Source organism: Dermatophagoides pteronyssinus, unplaced genomic scaffold, assembly GCF_027571235.1.
Source record: "Dermatophagoides pteronyssinus isolate colony J.1.1.1.1 unplaced genomic scaffold, Derpt_VIB-CSIC_2022.12 sq0003, whole genome shotgun sequence".
Classification (NCBI taxonomy): Eukaryota; Metazoa; Arthropoda; class Arachnida; order Sarcoptiformes; family Pyroglyphidae; genus Dermatophagoides; species Dermatophagoides pteronyssinus.
Genome location: NW_027461527.1, coordinates 2,942,555 through 2,957,527, shown reverse-complemented (window position 1 = coordinate 2,957,527; position 14,973 = coordinate 2,942,555). Strand labels below are relative to the sequence as shown.

At 29.0% G+C, this 14,973-nt stretch overlaps 1 protein-coding gene and 1 long non-coding RNA gene across 2 annotated transcripts; both read left to right on the top strand.

Annotated features, from left to right (window-relative positions):
* The first annotated feature begins 9,986 nt into the window (after positions 1–9,986).
* On the top strand, positions 9,987–12,001 carry fd102C (forkhead domain 102C). The gene has a single exon (XM_027343669.2). The coding sequence runs from the start codon at positions 9,993–9,995 to the stop codon at positions 11,817–11,819; it is 1,827 nt and encodes a 608-aa protein (XP_027199470.2). The 5' UTR covers positions 9,987–9,992; the 3' UTR covers positions 11,820–12,001.
* Positions 12,002–13,977: 1,976 nt separating this feature from the next.
* On the top strand, positions 13,978–14,946 carry LOC142644836 (uncharacterized). Its single transcript, XR_012846008.1, has 2 exons — positions 13,978–14,156; positions 14,278–14,946. It is a non-coding gene; the product is annotated as an uncharacterized LOC142644836 (long non-coding RNA).
* The last annotated feature ends 27 nt before the right edge of the window (positions 14,947–14,973 follow it).

Sequence of the window (14,973 nt, the reverse complement as noted above, 5' to 3'; positions counted from 1 at the left end):
AAAAAAAAAACTTTTTCCAGCCAAAAAAACGAGAGAAAAAAAGGACAACAACAACAATTATAATTGTCTCTATAAATATCCAACCTTTTTTTTTTGCTTTTAAAGAAAATTTTTTAAAGAAAAAAAAAGATGACACTATATTACATTGACTGTCTGTCTGTGTGTGTATTATGACTATGAGATAGTTGTGTGTTTAATGTGGGACATTACATTGAAAATAATGATAATCATTGAAGCAAAAAAAAAAAAAAGATAACTTCTTAAAGAAAACTGGTTAATATCTGGTTGGCTGAATGATTGTACATCCTTCTCATCATCATCATCATCATCATCTCATAATCAAGCAGGTCTTTTTAGAAAATGGACAATGTTCATTATGTTTTCTTTTGTTTTTTTTTTTCTGGAAGAAAAAATTAAAACAAAAAAGTTTCGCGGCTTTTTCTTTTTTTTCAAGCAATGAAAAAAAACGACAACCAAATTATTGACCAAAATGCTAAGACCTTTTATTTCATTTCAACCAAAAAAAAAAAAATCATTATGATTCAAAACAATTAAGATTGGAGTTTCACTAAACTAAACTGGGACAAACTGACTGGCAAACTGACAGCAGTGTTTAACTGGAAAAAAAATTCGACCCAAAAACAACAACAACAATAGAATCAGATCCAAACAACAACAAGTCACCAGAAAAAAAAATTTTTGGTGAAAAAAAATCAGCGTAATAATAGGGTTGGAACACACACACACATACAATACTTATACTTTTTCCAATGATTTATTTGTCCAAATAACATCAACAACAACAACAACAAAAGCAAAAAATTCCATTCAAAACCATAGTGTGTGTGTGTGTGCGAGTGTTAAATGCATAAAATCCTCATCATCATCATCATAATTATAACGACAACAAGAATGCAAATGGAAAGAGAAATGAAAGAAATTCATTTCCATCATCATCATCATCATCTTAAAGAAAGAAACACACCTACAAAATTGACATCTAAGAAAATGCAAAAAAAAATGTGATAAATAGAAAACGTGCCTTACATTCACAATGAAGAAAGAGAGAATGATAGAGCTTGCTAGAGAGAAATTGCTGTTTTTTTGTTCATTTTTGTTTAAATGTTGCTGCACCTGATCGATGATCTTTTTTCTTCTTCTTTTGCTCTTGATCTGTGTACCTGTCCACCAACCATGATCATCAACCATTGACCATTTGAATTTTGTTTTTTTTTTTGATCAATTTTTCTCCTGCCATTGATTATACTGAGGAGAAAATTGTTTCTCTCAACTGATCTATCAAATGTGTATTTTTCTTTCAGAAAAAAAAGACAATTTGTTTCATTTATACCAAAAAGAAGTGTTCTCTCAATATCCTAAAGGAATTTCTGTGTTTGCATTTTACCGATAATTAATTGAAAATAAGGCAACAAAATATATTGAGTGTGTGTGTGTGTTTGTTTGTTTCTAGCAAAAAAATAATTAGTTCATTAACTTTCAGTTTGACGAAAATAACGAACGAATGAACGAACGAAAGATTCATTTTGAAAAGTCAATCAATTGATGATCAATATATAAACACTGTGTGTGTGTTTATATGAATGAAATAGCGAGAAAAATCAAATAAGCTAAATAGCCATTTTGTACTTGTCAAAACAAAATAGATAAATATTATGATTGGAAAATAGAAAGAAAGAGAGAAAAAAACGAAAGCAATCGATATACTTGAAACATACATTTGATTGATTAATCTTATCGATCGATTATCTTATCGATTGGATTTGAAACAGGATTCACAACAAAAAATAAATTGTAATCAAATATCATGGAAATAAAAAACCTGGTGACATAACCGATAAACTAAAAAAAATTTGCATAATTTTTCAATTTTCTCAATATAATGAAATAAATAAAATTATAAATTTTGAAACAAAGATTTGTTCAAAATCAACACCATCAATGATGATTATGATTGAAACAACAACAATATTTAAAATTGAAAAGAATGTTTAAATGAATGAATGAATGAATGAATGAATAAACGGAATAACCAATGTATAACCGCTCCTCAAAATGATGATGATGATCGCATTACCATTATAAACACATAATCTTGATCATATCATTTTCTTAGTTCGTCATACATTTTTCTCTATCTCTGTATAGATGATAATGATAATAATAATGATGATCAACGAAAATATTCTCTTTCTTTTCTTTTAAAAAAGTCACATTTGATATTGGAGACCAAACACACACATACTATTCATTATGTTATTATTATGGTCAACAAAAGAAGAAAAAGTCGCGCGAATCATCATTGTTGTTGATGTTTTAAACACATATCACATCACTTTTATCATCTATCAATTATATATGATGATGACACACACACGAGGGCTAAGTTGGTCATTTTGTTGTTGTTGTTGGTCATCATTTTCATCATTATTATTATCATCATCTTGACTTTATTATATACACCTCCCACTTGAATTTTTGTTGTTGTTGTTCGCTTTGCTTTATGGATAAAGGAAAAGATTTTTGGGGTGGGGGTGGAAGGCAAGGCGGAACAGTTGTTTTTTCTTTGGTTTTCTTAGGTTAGGTTGAATAAGAAAAAAAAATTCATTGATAATCACATATATGAATTGAATTGAAAATTTTTTTCATTTTTTAAAAGGATCTAAATCAACAACATCCGTGATTGTATCGAAATGAAAAATATTTGTATTTGTATATGTATTGTGTGTATAAAATGAATTTAATTATACAAACTATATCATGTTATTCATTCATTTAACACTATGAACGCTATACAATATGATCATATAATGAGAATAATTTGAATGATAGTAGGATGATGATGCTGCAGAAAGAAAAGGACAGCGATTTTGATAAAGAAAATTGTGAAAAAAAAGTAAACCACCACCATTATCATCTTTAACACTATTGATTGGAGACAAAATTATACATGTGCCAAAATATCTATCAAAAAAAAAAAAAAATATGAAATTAATAACAATGAAATCTTCTGTTTTGGATTTAGATGTTATCACGATTTTTGTATGAAAAGATATGATGACGATGAATAACTGACTTGTCAATGGACAAGGTGTGATCATCATTGCTTGACCATTTTTTTCCATTGAATTTCATGATAACAAATTTGACACAAAAAAAAATTGAAAAAATTCCAACTTTGTTTCATCTCGATAACTGAAAACAAAATTTTTTAGAAAAATTCAATGCTTTAAATTGAATCATCCGATTTGATATCAGGCAATAAAAAAATAAAAAGAAATTTTCCCCATCATCATTTTTCAATTGAATCTAAAATGGAACACAAAATCCAATCCAATATTTTTTTTTTTATTATTATCATTTTCTTGGTCCAACAATCTAATTGTGTAAAGTTCATATTGAAAAAAACAGACATACACAGAGACAGTTATGCCGACAACCAGGAAAAAAAAAGTCTCACGTGCCAAAAAAAAAAACACAAAAAAGCCATATACAATTTGGTACACACAAGCATCGATAGAATCCAAACGCATTCTATCCTCAATGATGATGATGATGATGATGCCAATAAACCAATGATGCACACTGCACACAGAAAAAAAAACATAATTAGATTTGGATGCCTATCGTACAGAATTTTTCCGTTTTGTTTTGTTTTGGTTTTGTTTTGTTTTCCAAGTGTATCATCATCATTGAAATATATTTTTTTTTTTGATAAGAAATGAGTGTAGTGAAAACAATATAAAAAATGCAATATCTTGAACATCTTGATTCTTAAAGGTTTTTCATTATAAATAACGTTATATATTTGGATAAAATACAAAGGGAAAAAAAAAGACAATGATATGATATGATATAGAATCCATTGTAATCACAATAGAATTATGATTACAACAAACACACACACTACACTTTATATAAAGCGGATGATTCTTTTGGCTTTTTTTCTGTGTTTCATTTGAACATGATTATATTCACCGATTCTTTCATTTAACTTTGTTTAGATAATTTTGTTTATTATTGAATGAATAGAGAGGGAATATATTTGGTTCTCCTTTTTTGTTTTGTTTTTTTTATGGAATTCTAATCACTAAATAATAAATAAAAAATACACAATAGACACACACACAATACACATACATTAGTCAATATAAGTAATGTAGATCATGCGGAATGATCATCATAGAGGAGGGGGGTGAATATAGTGAATTTTTTGGGGATGTTTAAATAGTGTTCATGTCAATATAATAAGATATATATAGTGATGATGATGATTGTAAGTAGTACTTGGTTGTTGTTGGTAATTCCAAATCATGTTGTTGTTGTTGTGGTCGACCTTAATTAGGCCTGAATCCTGAATTGGCAAAAAAAAGAAAAAATTTTCAACGGGATGTTATATTTCATATATTGTCGGATGGATACTTGGCTTTTGGCTCTAGATGGATCTTTCTCTTCCTCTCTCTCTCTCTCTCTCTCTCTCTCTCTCTCTAGTAATTCTTTCTTTCGGTTCGTTTGATACTACCAATTTTGATAGGCTTAACACCATTACCAACACACTGTGTCTGTTTTTTTTTTGTTGTTTTGTTTAAAACAACATCACCAAAAAAAAAAAGATGTGCCCAATCGGCAAAAACAACGACGAAAAGAATTTTTTGTTTTTGTTTTGTTTTGTTTTACATGATTCTCCGGTCAACTGACAAATGTGGTCCACAAATGTGTAAATAGAAAACAAGAGTATTCAAGCGAAAAAAAGGGATAATTCAATGGGATGTTTGTTATTTTCCATTTTTTTCTTTCTCTCAAATTGGATATTCTTTATTATTATCGGTAATTCGATTTTGTTTCGTTTTGTTTTTTTTCAGTTCATTTCAGTATCAGCCGTGCAATGACCGAAAATAAAATAGATTTAGAAAGTGGCAAAAAAAATGAACTAATGTAGTGAATAAATGAATTCATAGTGCGAAATTGGATCCACTTGACATTTTGCATTTTATTTCGATCACCACTTGATTTCTATTATATGATGAAGGGAGAAATTGATGAATTTTTTTTATAACTTTTTTCAGCAATAAAATAAAAAATTATAGCATTTTGTATGCCATCTATCGTTGATGATAAATAACTATTCCATGAATATTTGTTTTGATTCTCAAACAATAGAGGCCGTTAGCTGTGATCAATGATTTTGAAGGGGGAAAAAGATGGCTGAATAAAATGATGGCCAACGAATCACTAACGATATTTTATTGTTCCGATTGTAGCGAAAAAACGTTTTGCTTCTTGAAAATTCTTTTTTTTCAAATCTAAATGATTGTCGAGACTTGATGACTTTACCTATCACCTCTAAATGGATTCAAATGATTGACATGACACGATGACGATGATGATGATGAGTTTTTACCATCATCATCATCCATCATACATCACCCTCATCACCGAAAAAAAGTCAGAAAAAAAACCCGAGGTGTTAAATTATCATCAAGAAACAACAACAACATGAACAATCAACGATCATCATTCATTGATCATTCAATGATTTGAGCAACTATAATGGTTCTCTCTCACTCTTGTCAGATTGAAAACACCTCTATTTTCTATTTAGTTGATGATGAATACATCAACCATGTCCATTATACAAAAAGATAGCAATATATTAAAGTAAATCATCAAAGAATATAAGTAACTTGATTGTTGACATATCATTCAATCATATCGCCACCACACCATTATGTTTTTAACATTTCAAAATCAAGAAAAAAGAAGAAAAAAAAAACGTTATGGATTTGATTTTGTTAGAAAAAAGGAAAAACTAATGATGATTTAACACATTAACACTTGAACCTTTATTTATATTGCCCTCTATTTCAATCAAAAATTTTTTCCTCATATTTTGTTTTGATCAAAAAGAATCTTAAAGGTTGATGATTGAGAATCAAAAAAAAAAAAAAAGCAAAGGCAGTTGATAACCTTGTTTTCTCTGTTTCTTTCCCTTGACACTTGGCATTTTTGGATGTTTATCTGGATAACTAGAAAAAAATTATTCATTTGATGGCCATCACTCATTCAATCGCTAACACATTATGAATACTTGAAAATTTTTTGCTTTTTTCAATTTTCAAGACCATATCCATCCATATATCAACATACATGCATCCGCGAGCTGTTTCAACTTAGAAACCATTTTTGTTTACGTTTGTCTGAGATTTTAAGCCACAAAAATGAAAAGAAACAACAACAACAACGATACTGATTTTATTCTACCTTCGTCGTTATTGTTGTTGTTGTTGTTATTGAAGATTATATCATTGAAAACAAAATACAATGAGTGAATGGAAAAAACCAAAAACAAAATCAGTCATTCACACAAACACACACAGACACAAACAAAAAAAAAAAATCTTATAATCGGTCTCACTAAATCTGATTAATAAATACTTTTATATACACACACACACACTAATGAATATAAAAAGTTTTGTCTGATCTTCTTATTCATTTATTTAGATCGATGATGATGACAAAAAAAAAAATCCTATTGTCGACGTATGAATTATGGTTCCAAAATGGCTAGACCCTAATGATGATCATCATCAGCGAAATTTTTATTTATTTATCAATCGTGTGTGTGTGTGTGTGTGTGTGGGATAAGATTTTGTTTATTTACACAACCAAAAAAAAAAAAAAATTCATATAATAATAAAAGGATTTTCCTGGGCCTTGAAATCATAATGATGATTTTATTGTAGTTATTTTTTTCCATATAATAATAATAATGATTATTGTGTCGAAATAGTTACGAATTTTGTTGTTGTTGTTGTTACGAACTGAAAAATTATTTTTTCCAAAAAGGAAAATCACTTGAAAAAAAAAGAAAATTATGAATGAAATCCAATTCAATTCAATCGAATTGATTTGAATGAATTTTAATTGTAAATAACTGTAAGCAACCAGGAAAAAAAAGAATAAAGGTTTAACCATGTTTACATTATCAATAATGATGATGATTATCGTAAAGATTTATCCGGAAAAATGAATCACATTTATGGCAGTTGCAACGTTTACAACCTTTTAAATATATGATTGGCTCATTTAAGAGAGAAAAAAAGAAGTTTTCTGGGTCCATCAAGATCATCATCATTGATGATCAATAATAATAATAATGTGGTGACCTGAAAACACTTGAATGGTTCCTAATGTAAACAAAACAACAACAACAAAAATCTAACCCAAACTTATGGTGTGGTCCCCAATTTGATTTGATCACTTAATCTCGTTAGAAGAAAAAAAAATTGTTAATGTTACACTTTTTCCAAGTTTCACACCTCTATGAATATGAATTCTATCCTGTGTGTGTGTTAAGCGAAGAGTATAAAACACATTTGTTGATTTTGATTTCAGTCAAAATAAAAAAAAAAATTGAATCAAAATATTTTAGTGAACCACCACTCATCATTAGGTGTGAATCATATAAAAGTAAATATCAACCACTTTAAAATGGTTTTTTTTTCAGTTTCAATATTTTGAATATGGCCAAACTATTTTTTTAATCTATAGATGAACCATGTTTGGATAGAAATAATATTCCCAAAAAAAAAATCATTCACCAATGATTCTTATCGTACAGAGAATGATTTGCACAGACAATTTTTTGTTGTCTGTCTTCTTAATTAATACAAATGTCCAATCTAGAAAGAACCCATTCATTACAAATTTTGTTGTTGTTGTTGTTTTTTCTAGTTGTTTGCATGTTGTCACCATAATTTGTTTTCATGTTTTTCTGATTATTATTGTTGTTGTTGTTGTTGTTTGGTGACAATTTGTCTGATCTGATCTTAAATAAATGTTCATTTTAAGTTTTTATCGCGTGAATGAATTGACTGGAAACAAAAAGAACAAAAGAAGAAGAAGAAGAAGAAAACATGTTGTGATTTAATTTTTATTTTGTGTTGAAAAAAATCAACAACAACAACAACAAAAGAGCAACTAAATCGACACACAGAGAATGAGTTAATGGACGACAATGGTCAAATAGATGGACAATAGATCATTACAATTTGTCTATATGTTTGTTTATGGTGCCATCATTATCATTCATTCATCATCAACATCAGAAGAAAAACAGAAACACACAAATACACACAGAAGCAGTTAAAGTGTTGAATGGATTCATTCATTCAATTCAATTCAATTCTAACCTAAATGGTCATCAAATCATTGATTATTTTCTGATTGGAAAAAAAGATTTTTTCTTTCTTTTTTTTCACTTCGTTTTTATCAGAAAACAATATTGTTTTGGGGCCAAAACAAAAACAAAACAAAAAATGTCAGTCATTCAGTCAAGTTGTCTGTGCTGGACAATGGTCATTATCATATGGTCTTTCTTTTTAAACACTATTTTCAGTGATTTTTCTTTTGTCATATTCACCATTCATGAAATGACGAATGAAAACGAATGAAAAAATGAAAGAAAAGAGAGTGAAAATGATGATGATGATGATCAACTCTTTCAACAACAACAACAGCAGAAAAAAAATCTATTTAATTCAAGATCATCATCAAATGTCATTTCATTTCTCTCGTGTATCTTGTCATGCGATCAATATTGAAAGATATGAAAATTTTTCCTATTTAACACACACACAGTAGTTCCGGTCAAATGGAACATAGTTTTTCGTGTTGTTCAACAACAACAAAAAATATTGAATTTAAAATGGAAAAGGTCAATTGATTGAAATCATTGTTAAATGGTGTGCCATCAACATCTACTTTGGTAATAATATTTTTTGTTTCCAATGGATTTAACTATTGTTGTTGTTCAAATGATAACAACAACAACAACTTTTTTTTATATATCTCATCATTGTCTAATGTGATTATTTATTTATCTATTCTGTTTTTTTTTGTTGTTGTAATGGAAGAAAATTGTTTTCTGACATGACGATGTTATTATTGTTGTTGGGTTTGGCAATAGCAAAAAAAAAGTTTTGGATTTTTTTTTTTGCTTGCCAATTCGGTATTTTATTTTGTTGGCTATATAAACACAACAACAACAACAACAACATCAAACATGAAATAAATAAATAAATAAATTGAACAACAACAACAGCCAACAGCAAAATATAAAAAAAAAGATAATGGAGATGCTTTTTTGTTGTTGTTGTTGTTGAAATGTTTCATCCTGGTTTGGCTCCTGGGTATCCGTTTGTTTTGCTGTTGTGTTTTTGTAAAAAACAACCAAAAAAACACATGAATTCAGCACAGAAAGAAAAAAGTTTCAAAGGCGGAGAAAATTCAAACACAAGACACACCTCTTTGTTAGCTTTTTTTTATATATATAGCTATAGGATCATTGATGATGGTGGTGTGTGGTCAATATTTGAAGTGTTTTTCCATCTAGTTTTGAAAATGGAAAACATGCGTTTTTACCAATATGACAAGATCATCATCATCATCATCAACAAAATCAAAATATTTGGATGCTAGATGTGTCAAACAACGATCAATAAAGATAACTAAACAACTAAACAAAACAATCATCATCCGAAGGGAATTGCAATATTTGATTTTCAATTTGATTTTTTTTTTTCTACCTATTTTTCCCCTTCTGTGTTAATTGATGATGTTCACAAAAAACATCAACGAAACACATGCGTTTCGCATTAGCTTATGCTCCACCTATTTTTACATAACACTTTAGCACACACACAAAAGTTATTATGCTTAAGGCAGCAAATAAAAAAAATACAAATAAAAAAAATGAAAATATTTATCCAAAGTTTGTTGTGTTTTTAAACACAACAAAAATATTAGGTCTGCCTTTTTTTCTTTCTCTCTCTCTCTCTCTGTTGTTGTTGTTGTTGTTTTCATTGTTGTTGTTATTATTATTATTATTGTTGTTGTTGTTGTTGTTTGGCTGTATATATTGTGGTTATATACATCATCATCAACAACAACAACAACAAACTGCGAAAAAAATGCAAACAAATCTGCCTAAAAAAGAAGAAGAAGAAGAAAAATATTATTCTTTGAAAACTTTATTAATTTGTTGCTGTTGTCGTCGTTGGTCGAAAAGATTGATTCATTTTCAAATTCGTCATCATAGAAAACGGGCTTCGTTTGATTTGATTTTTTTGTTGAAAAAAATGGATTTGATTAAAAACAATGTTAATTCATCAACCGATATGATCAATGATCATCATCCACATAATCACAATCATCATTTATCATCATCACCATCATCGAATATCATTGATCAACAACAATTAATCTATATGAATCATTTATTAGCATTATCTAATTCCTGTTTGAATCATAATCATCAACGGCTACCACCACCGCCACCACCAACTCTTCCATCACAATCATCATCATCATCATCAATGGCTGCAACAATTTTAGCACAACATTTTACTAAAGCACATTTAGCTGCTGAATATCAATTAACAAAATCAATACAAAATCTTCATCATCATAATCAATCATCATTGATAACGAATGGTACAACATCATCATCATTATCATTATCACCAGCATTTATTGGTTCGCGTCCGCCACAATCAACAATGGTCAACAATAATCGAACGACATCAACAAAGGCAACTAATGGCAGCGGAAACTATAATCGATCTCATCATCATCATCATCATCATTCACGTTATTCATATTCACATGATGATCATAAACCACAACAATCATATATTGGTTTGATTGCAATGGCAATTTTAAGTATGCCGGATGAAAAAATGGTTTTAGCCGATATTTATCAATATATTTTGGATAATTATTCATATTTTCGTAATCGTGGACCTGGTTGGCGTAATAGTATTCGTCATAATTTATCATTAAATGATTGTTTTATGAAAGCAGGACGTAGTGCTAATGGTAAAGGTCATTATTGGGCAATACATCCGGCAAATTTAGAAGATTTTAAAAAAGGTGATTTTCGTCGACGTAAAGCACAACGAAAAGTTCGTCGTCATATGGGACTTTCTGTACCCGATGATGATGACGATGATGATGATGATGATGACGAAGATGATGTCGTCGTTAATGGACGTCCAATTTTATCTTCACCAATATCATTAGTTACTAACCGTAAACCATCAATAGCGGCTACGGCATCAATTAATCGACCATTTACATATCATCATCATTCTATACCGACATTACCACCACCAACACTACCACCATCAACGATTAGACCAACAACACAACCGTTATTATCATCATCAAATCCAATTGTTCCAACAAATGCAGCTGCATTTTTTGCAACACAACAAGCTATTAATTTTTTTCAAACATTAACAAATCGATTCGCAATGAATCAACAATCACAACATCATCAACAGCAACAATCAAATAATGAAATGAATAACATTTACAAACGTTTAATGGGATATGATAATATTAAACAACAAAATGAAGATTTGATAGCGGAAAAACAACAACAACAACGATCACCATTAATCAATGATAATTATCGATCATCAGCAACAAATCGTACGGAATTTAGTATCGAAAGTTTATTATCATCGAATAATTCAGTAGTTCATCACCCAAATCATCATCAAAATCATTCAAATTTATCACCAATATTGAATGATGGTGATGTTCAAGATGATGATGATCTTATCAATGATGATTTGATGAATAAATCACCATCATCAGTTATACTCGATCAATTTGAATCTTTAAGTGATGATAATTCATTGAAACAAAATTCAGATAATGATAAAATTGTAGATCTTGATCGAACCTCCAATAACCACCATCAACAACCAGTTAATCTAAGCAAAGATTAAAAGAAAAGCATTTTGAAAATAAAAAACTTTTTTTTTCTCTCAATCCTTTCAATTGATGTTCATTTCATTTCATTTTAAAAATTCATTTAAAATTTTCAAACTAATTTTCTGATTGATTTGTAACAGCCAGAATAATCAATTTTAAAATGTAAATAAAAATAAAATTCAAATTTAAATTCAAATTTATTTGGAATTTTCTTCTTTTTTCAAATTGACATCGAAAGGTTGCGTCAAACACAAATCATCATCATCATCCCAACAATAGCCATTAACACTGTAAAATCAGAAGGGATGATGATGATGGAAAATTGGCCTGCATTTTTTCCCTAAATTGAAATAATAAAAAACATCAAGCAAATCGATTAGAGATGATGATGATTGTGAAAAAAGGGCCAATATTTTCTTCCCTGGATGAATAGTGGTGGTAATTGAATGAAATAATTTGATTATCGACACAGACCGAAAACACATACACACACCCGAAATATTCAGAATTGTTCAACCATTTAATTTAACACATACACACACACATTTATATTTATATTTTTTTACATTAACACTTAGCTTGTCATCATCATTGCTTATGATGATGATGATCGAACATTATTATTCAGTGAAAAACAAAATGAACTAAAGAATTGAAAATTAAATTTCTCAACACACCATAATACATACACCATAAAACACACGAATAAAGTGCGATGGAAATTGAAAAAAATTTTACCTATTTTGTTAACCGAATAATCGAAGCCAATCTAATAGTCAATTAGTTTGTTTGATTGATTTTATTGTGTGTGTGTGTGCGAGTTGTGTTAATGTTGAAAGCTAAGTGTAAATCTGAAAATTCTTTTCACTTATTTCTATAAATAGGAAAAAAATGCAAGTATCCACCAATATGGAAAGAGATGATTCACTATGTCTATTTTCCTTCTTTCCTTCTTTAAATCCGAAAACAACAAACATAAATGATGGAAAATGTCACACTTTTATTATTAGTGATGATGTTTTAACAACAACAAAAAAGACGTTCAGGTGTTAAAAATTCAATGCAGACAAAAAAAAATAGCCGAGAGGTATTTTTATTAACAAAGATGCTTACTAACTGACTGACTGACTGACTGACTGATTGGTTGACAAATATTACAAACATCAAACTACTACTACCATTGACACTAAGTCAATTATAAGTAATTTTGTCCATGGTCTTGGTGATGAATGACAGGTCTGCCAAAATATTATGGATATTTTGAAAATTTGAAACATTTTTACTCAAACTGTTTTCATCCGATAAAAATGACATCACCATCACTGATGATGGCATATTTTTATTTTTGTTTTTAAAGCCTGAGGGCAATCCAACAACAATATTTTACATTTTTATCATCAAAATTTATAAATTGATTTTCCCATTCAACAACAACAACAACAACTACAAAACCGTAGGAAAAAAAACGTATTCGCGTTTCACATTTCGCTCGAATTGATTCAATCAACATCATAGTCGCTACAATATTTTTTGGAAACATAATTCATATTTATCAACAAAAAGATACAAACACAACTGTGGCTACTGTGTTTTCGGTATAATTTCAAAGTAATCGGGTCGGCATTTGAACAACAGAAACGAAAACAAAAAACATTCAAATGGATCAGCGCAATATTTATTTTGTTTTGTTTTGGGTTTGTAAAGGGTTGAATGATTTCCGTTTTTTCAATTTTTTCGAAACAAATTGGTTTGAGTTTTGCATTTTGTTGTTGAAAGAAAAACAAATAATAAAGTAATAAGGTTATAATTGTTTTCATTCATTCATCTTAAACAACTCACTTTAACTTATTTAAATTTGTTATAAGCCAATCAACCAATCAATCAATCAATCAATCGATCAATCAATGAACCGAAATATAATTTGAATCTATTCACACATATGTTCCACATACAGACACACACAAAATGTTAATGCCTGAATAAACTGTTTGAAATATTTTTTTTTCTTCACCCGGTTTCTGTTTGTTAAATGATTTCAATTATGAATTTTAACGATAACAATGCAACAAATATGAAAACAAAAATAATGGCGTAACACTATAGGTTAATATAGTGTTTATTTTTTCTCGGATTGTTGTCAAAATAGTTTCGAATGTTATTACTCGAAAAAAAATTGTTTTTCGCTAAATTCCTTTATTTTTTTTGCTTTTGTTGTTCGATGAGAATACATGATACCAAAGAATCTTGTGTGTAAAAAATAAAGTTGCAAAATAAAAAAAAAAACAGATGCTATCCCTGTTATGAATCAGTTACGTGCATAGAATTTTTTCATTCATTGGATTTGAAAATAAGTATGCATTGAAAATAACAATATTCTATGTCTAAAAAAGAAAAAAACGATACAAAACATCTAAATCGTGATAGTTTTAGTCCAAATGAATTTATCATATTTTGTTTTCATTCTTTCTCTAGGTTTGGTACAAAATTCAAATAACAACAACAACAACAACAACAATTTCGGCGGCTTTTTCTCTATTTCCCCATCAAATTCAACAACAACAACAAAGCTACAAGCTTAGAAAATTGAGTTTCCTGTTTTTTTCAAACTATTTTTTTATCATTATTGTTTGGATCTTATTGGGGCGTATTATATCATATGATAATGAAATTTGAATCATTTTTTCACTTGGACAACGATACCAGAATGGAAAAACATACACAGGATACGATACGATCGCGTTACAAATTTGATTCGAAAGCGAAAATGGAAATGAATCATCTATCGAATGATGATGATGATGATGATGATGATGTAATAATGTTGTCGTTGTTTTTGTTTGTTTTGAATTATTATCAACAACAATAACAACAACAAAAATATCGGTTGAATTGTGTGTGTGTGTGTGTAATGGACAAATTTTCCAATAATTACCGATACTTAATTGTCACGCAATAACAAGCCATAACCGAACATCAGCCAAAATAAAAAAATTCACATTGTCAACTCAATGCTTTTCGTTTCTGTTGTTAGTTCCATTTTTGGATCATTATCTCTCTCTCTCTCCTTCAATAGATGAATCAAACTTTTATTAACAATCATCAAAATGAATGAATGAATAAAAAGATCCGAATGAAATTGAATGGAATTGCTCACACGTGAATCAATCT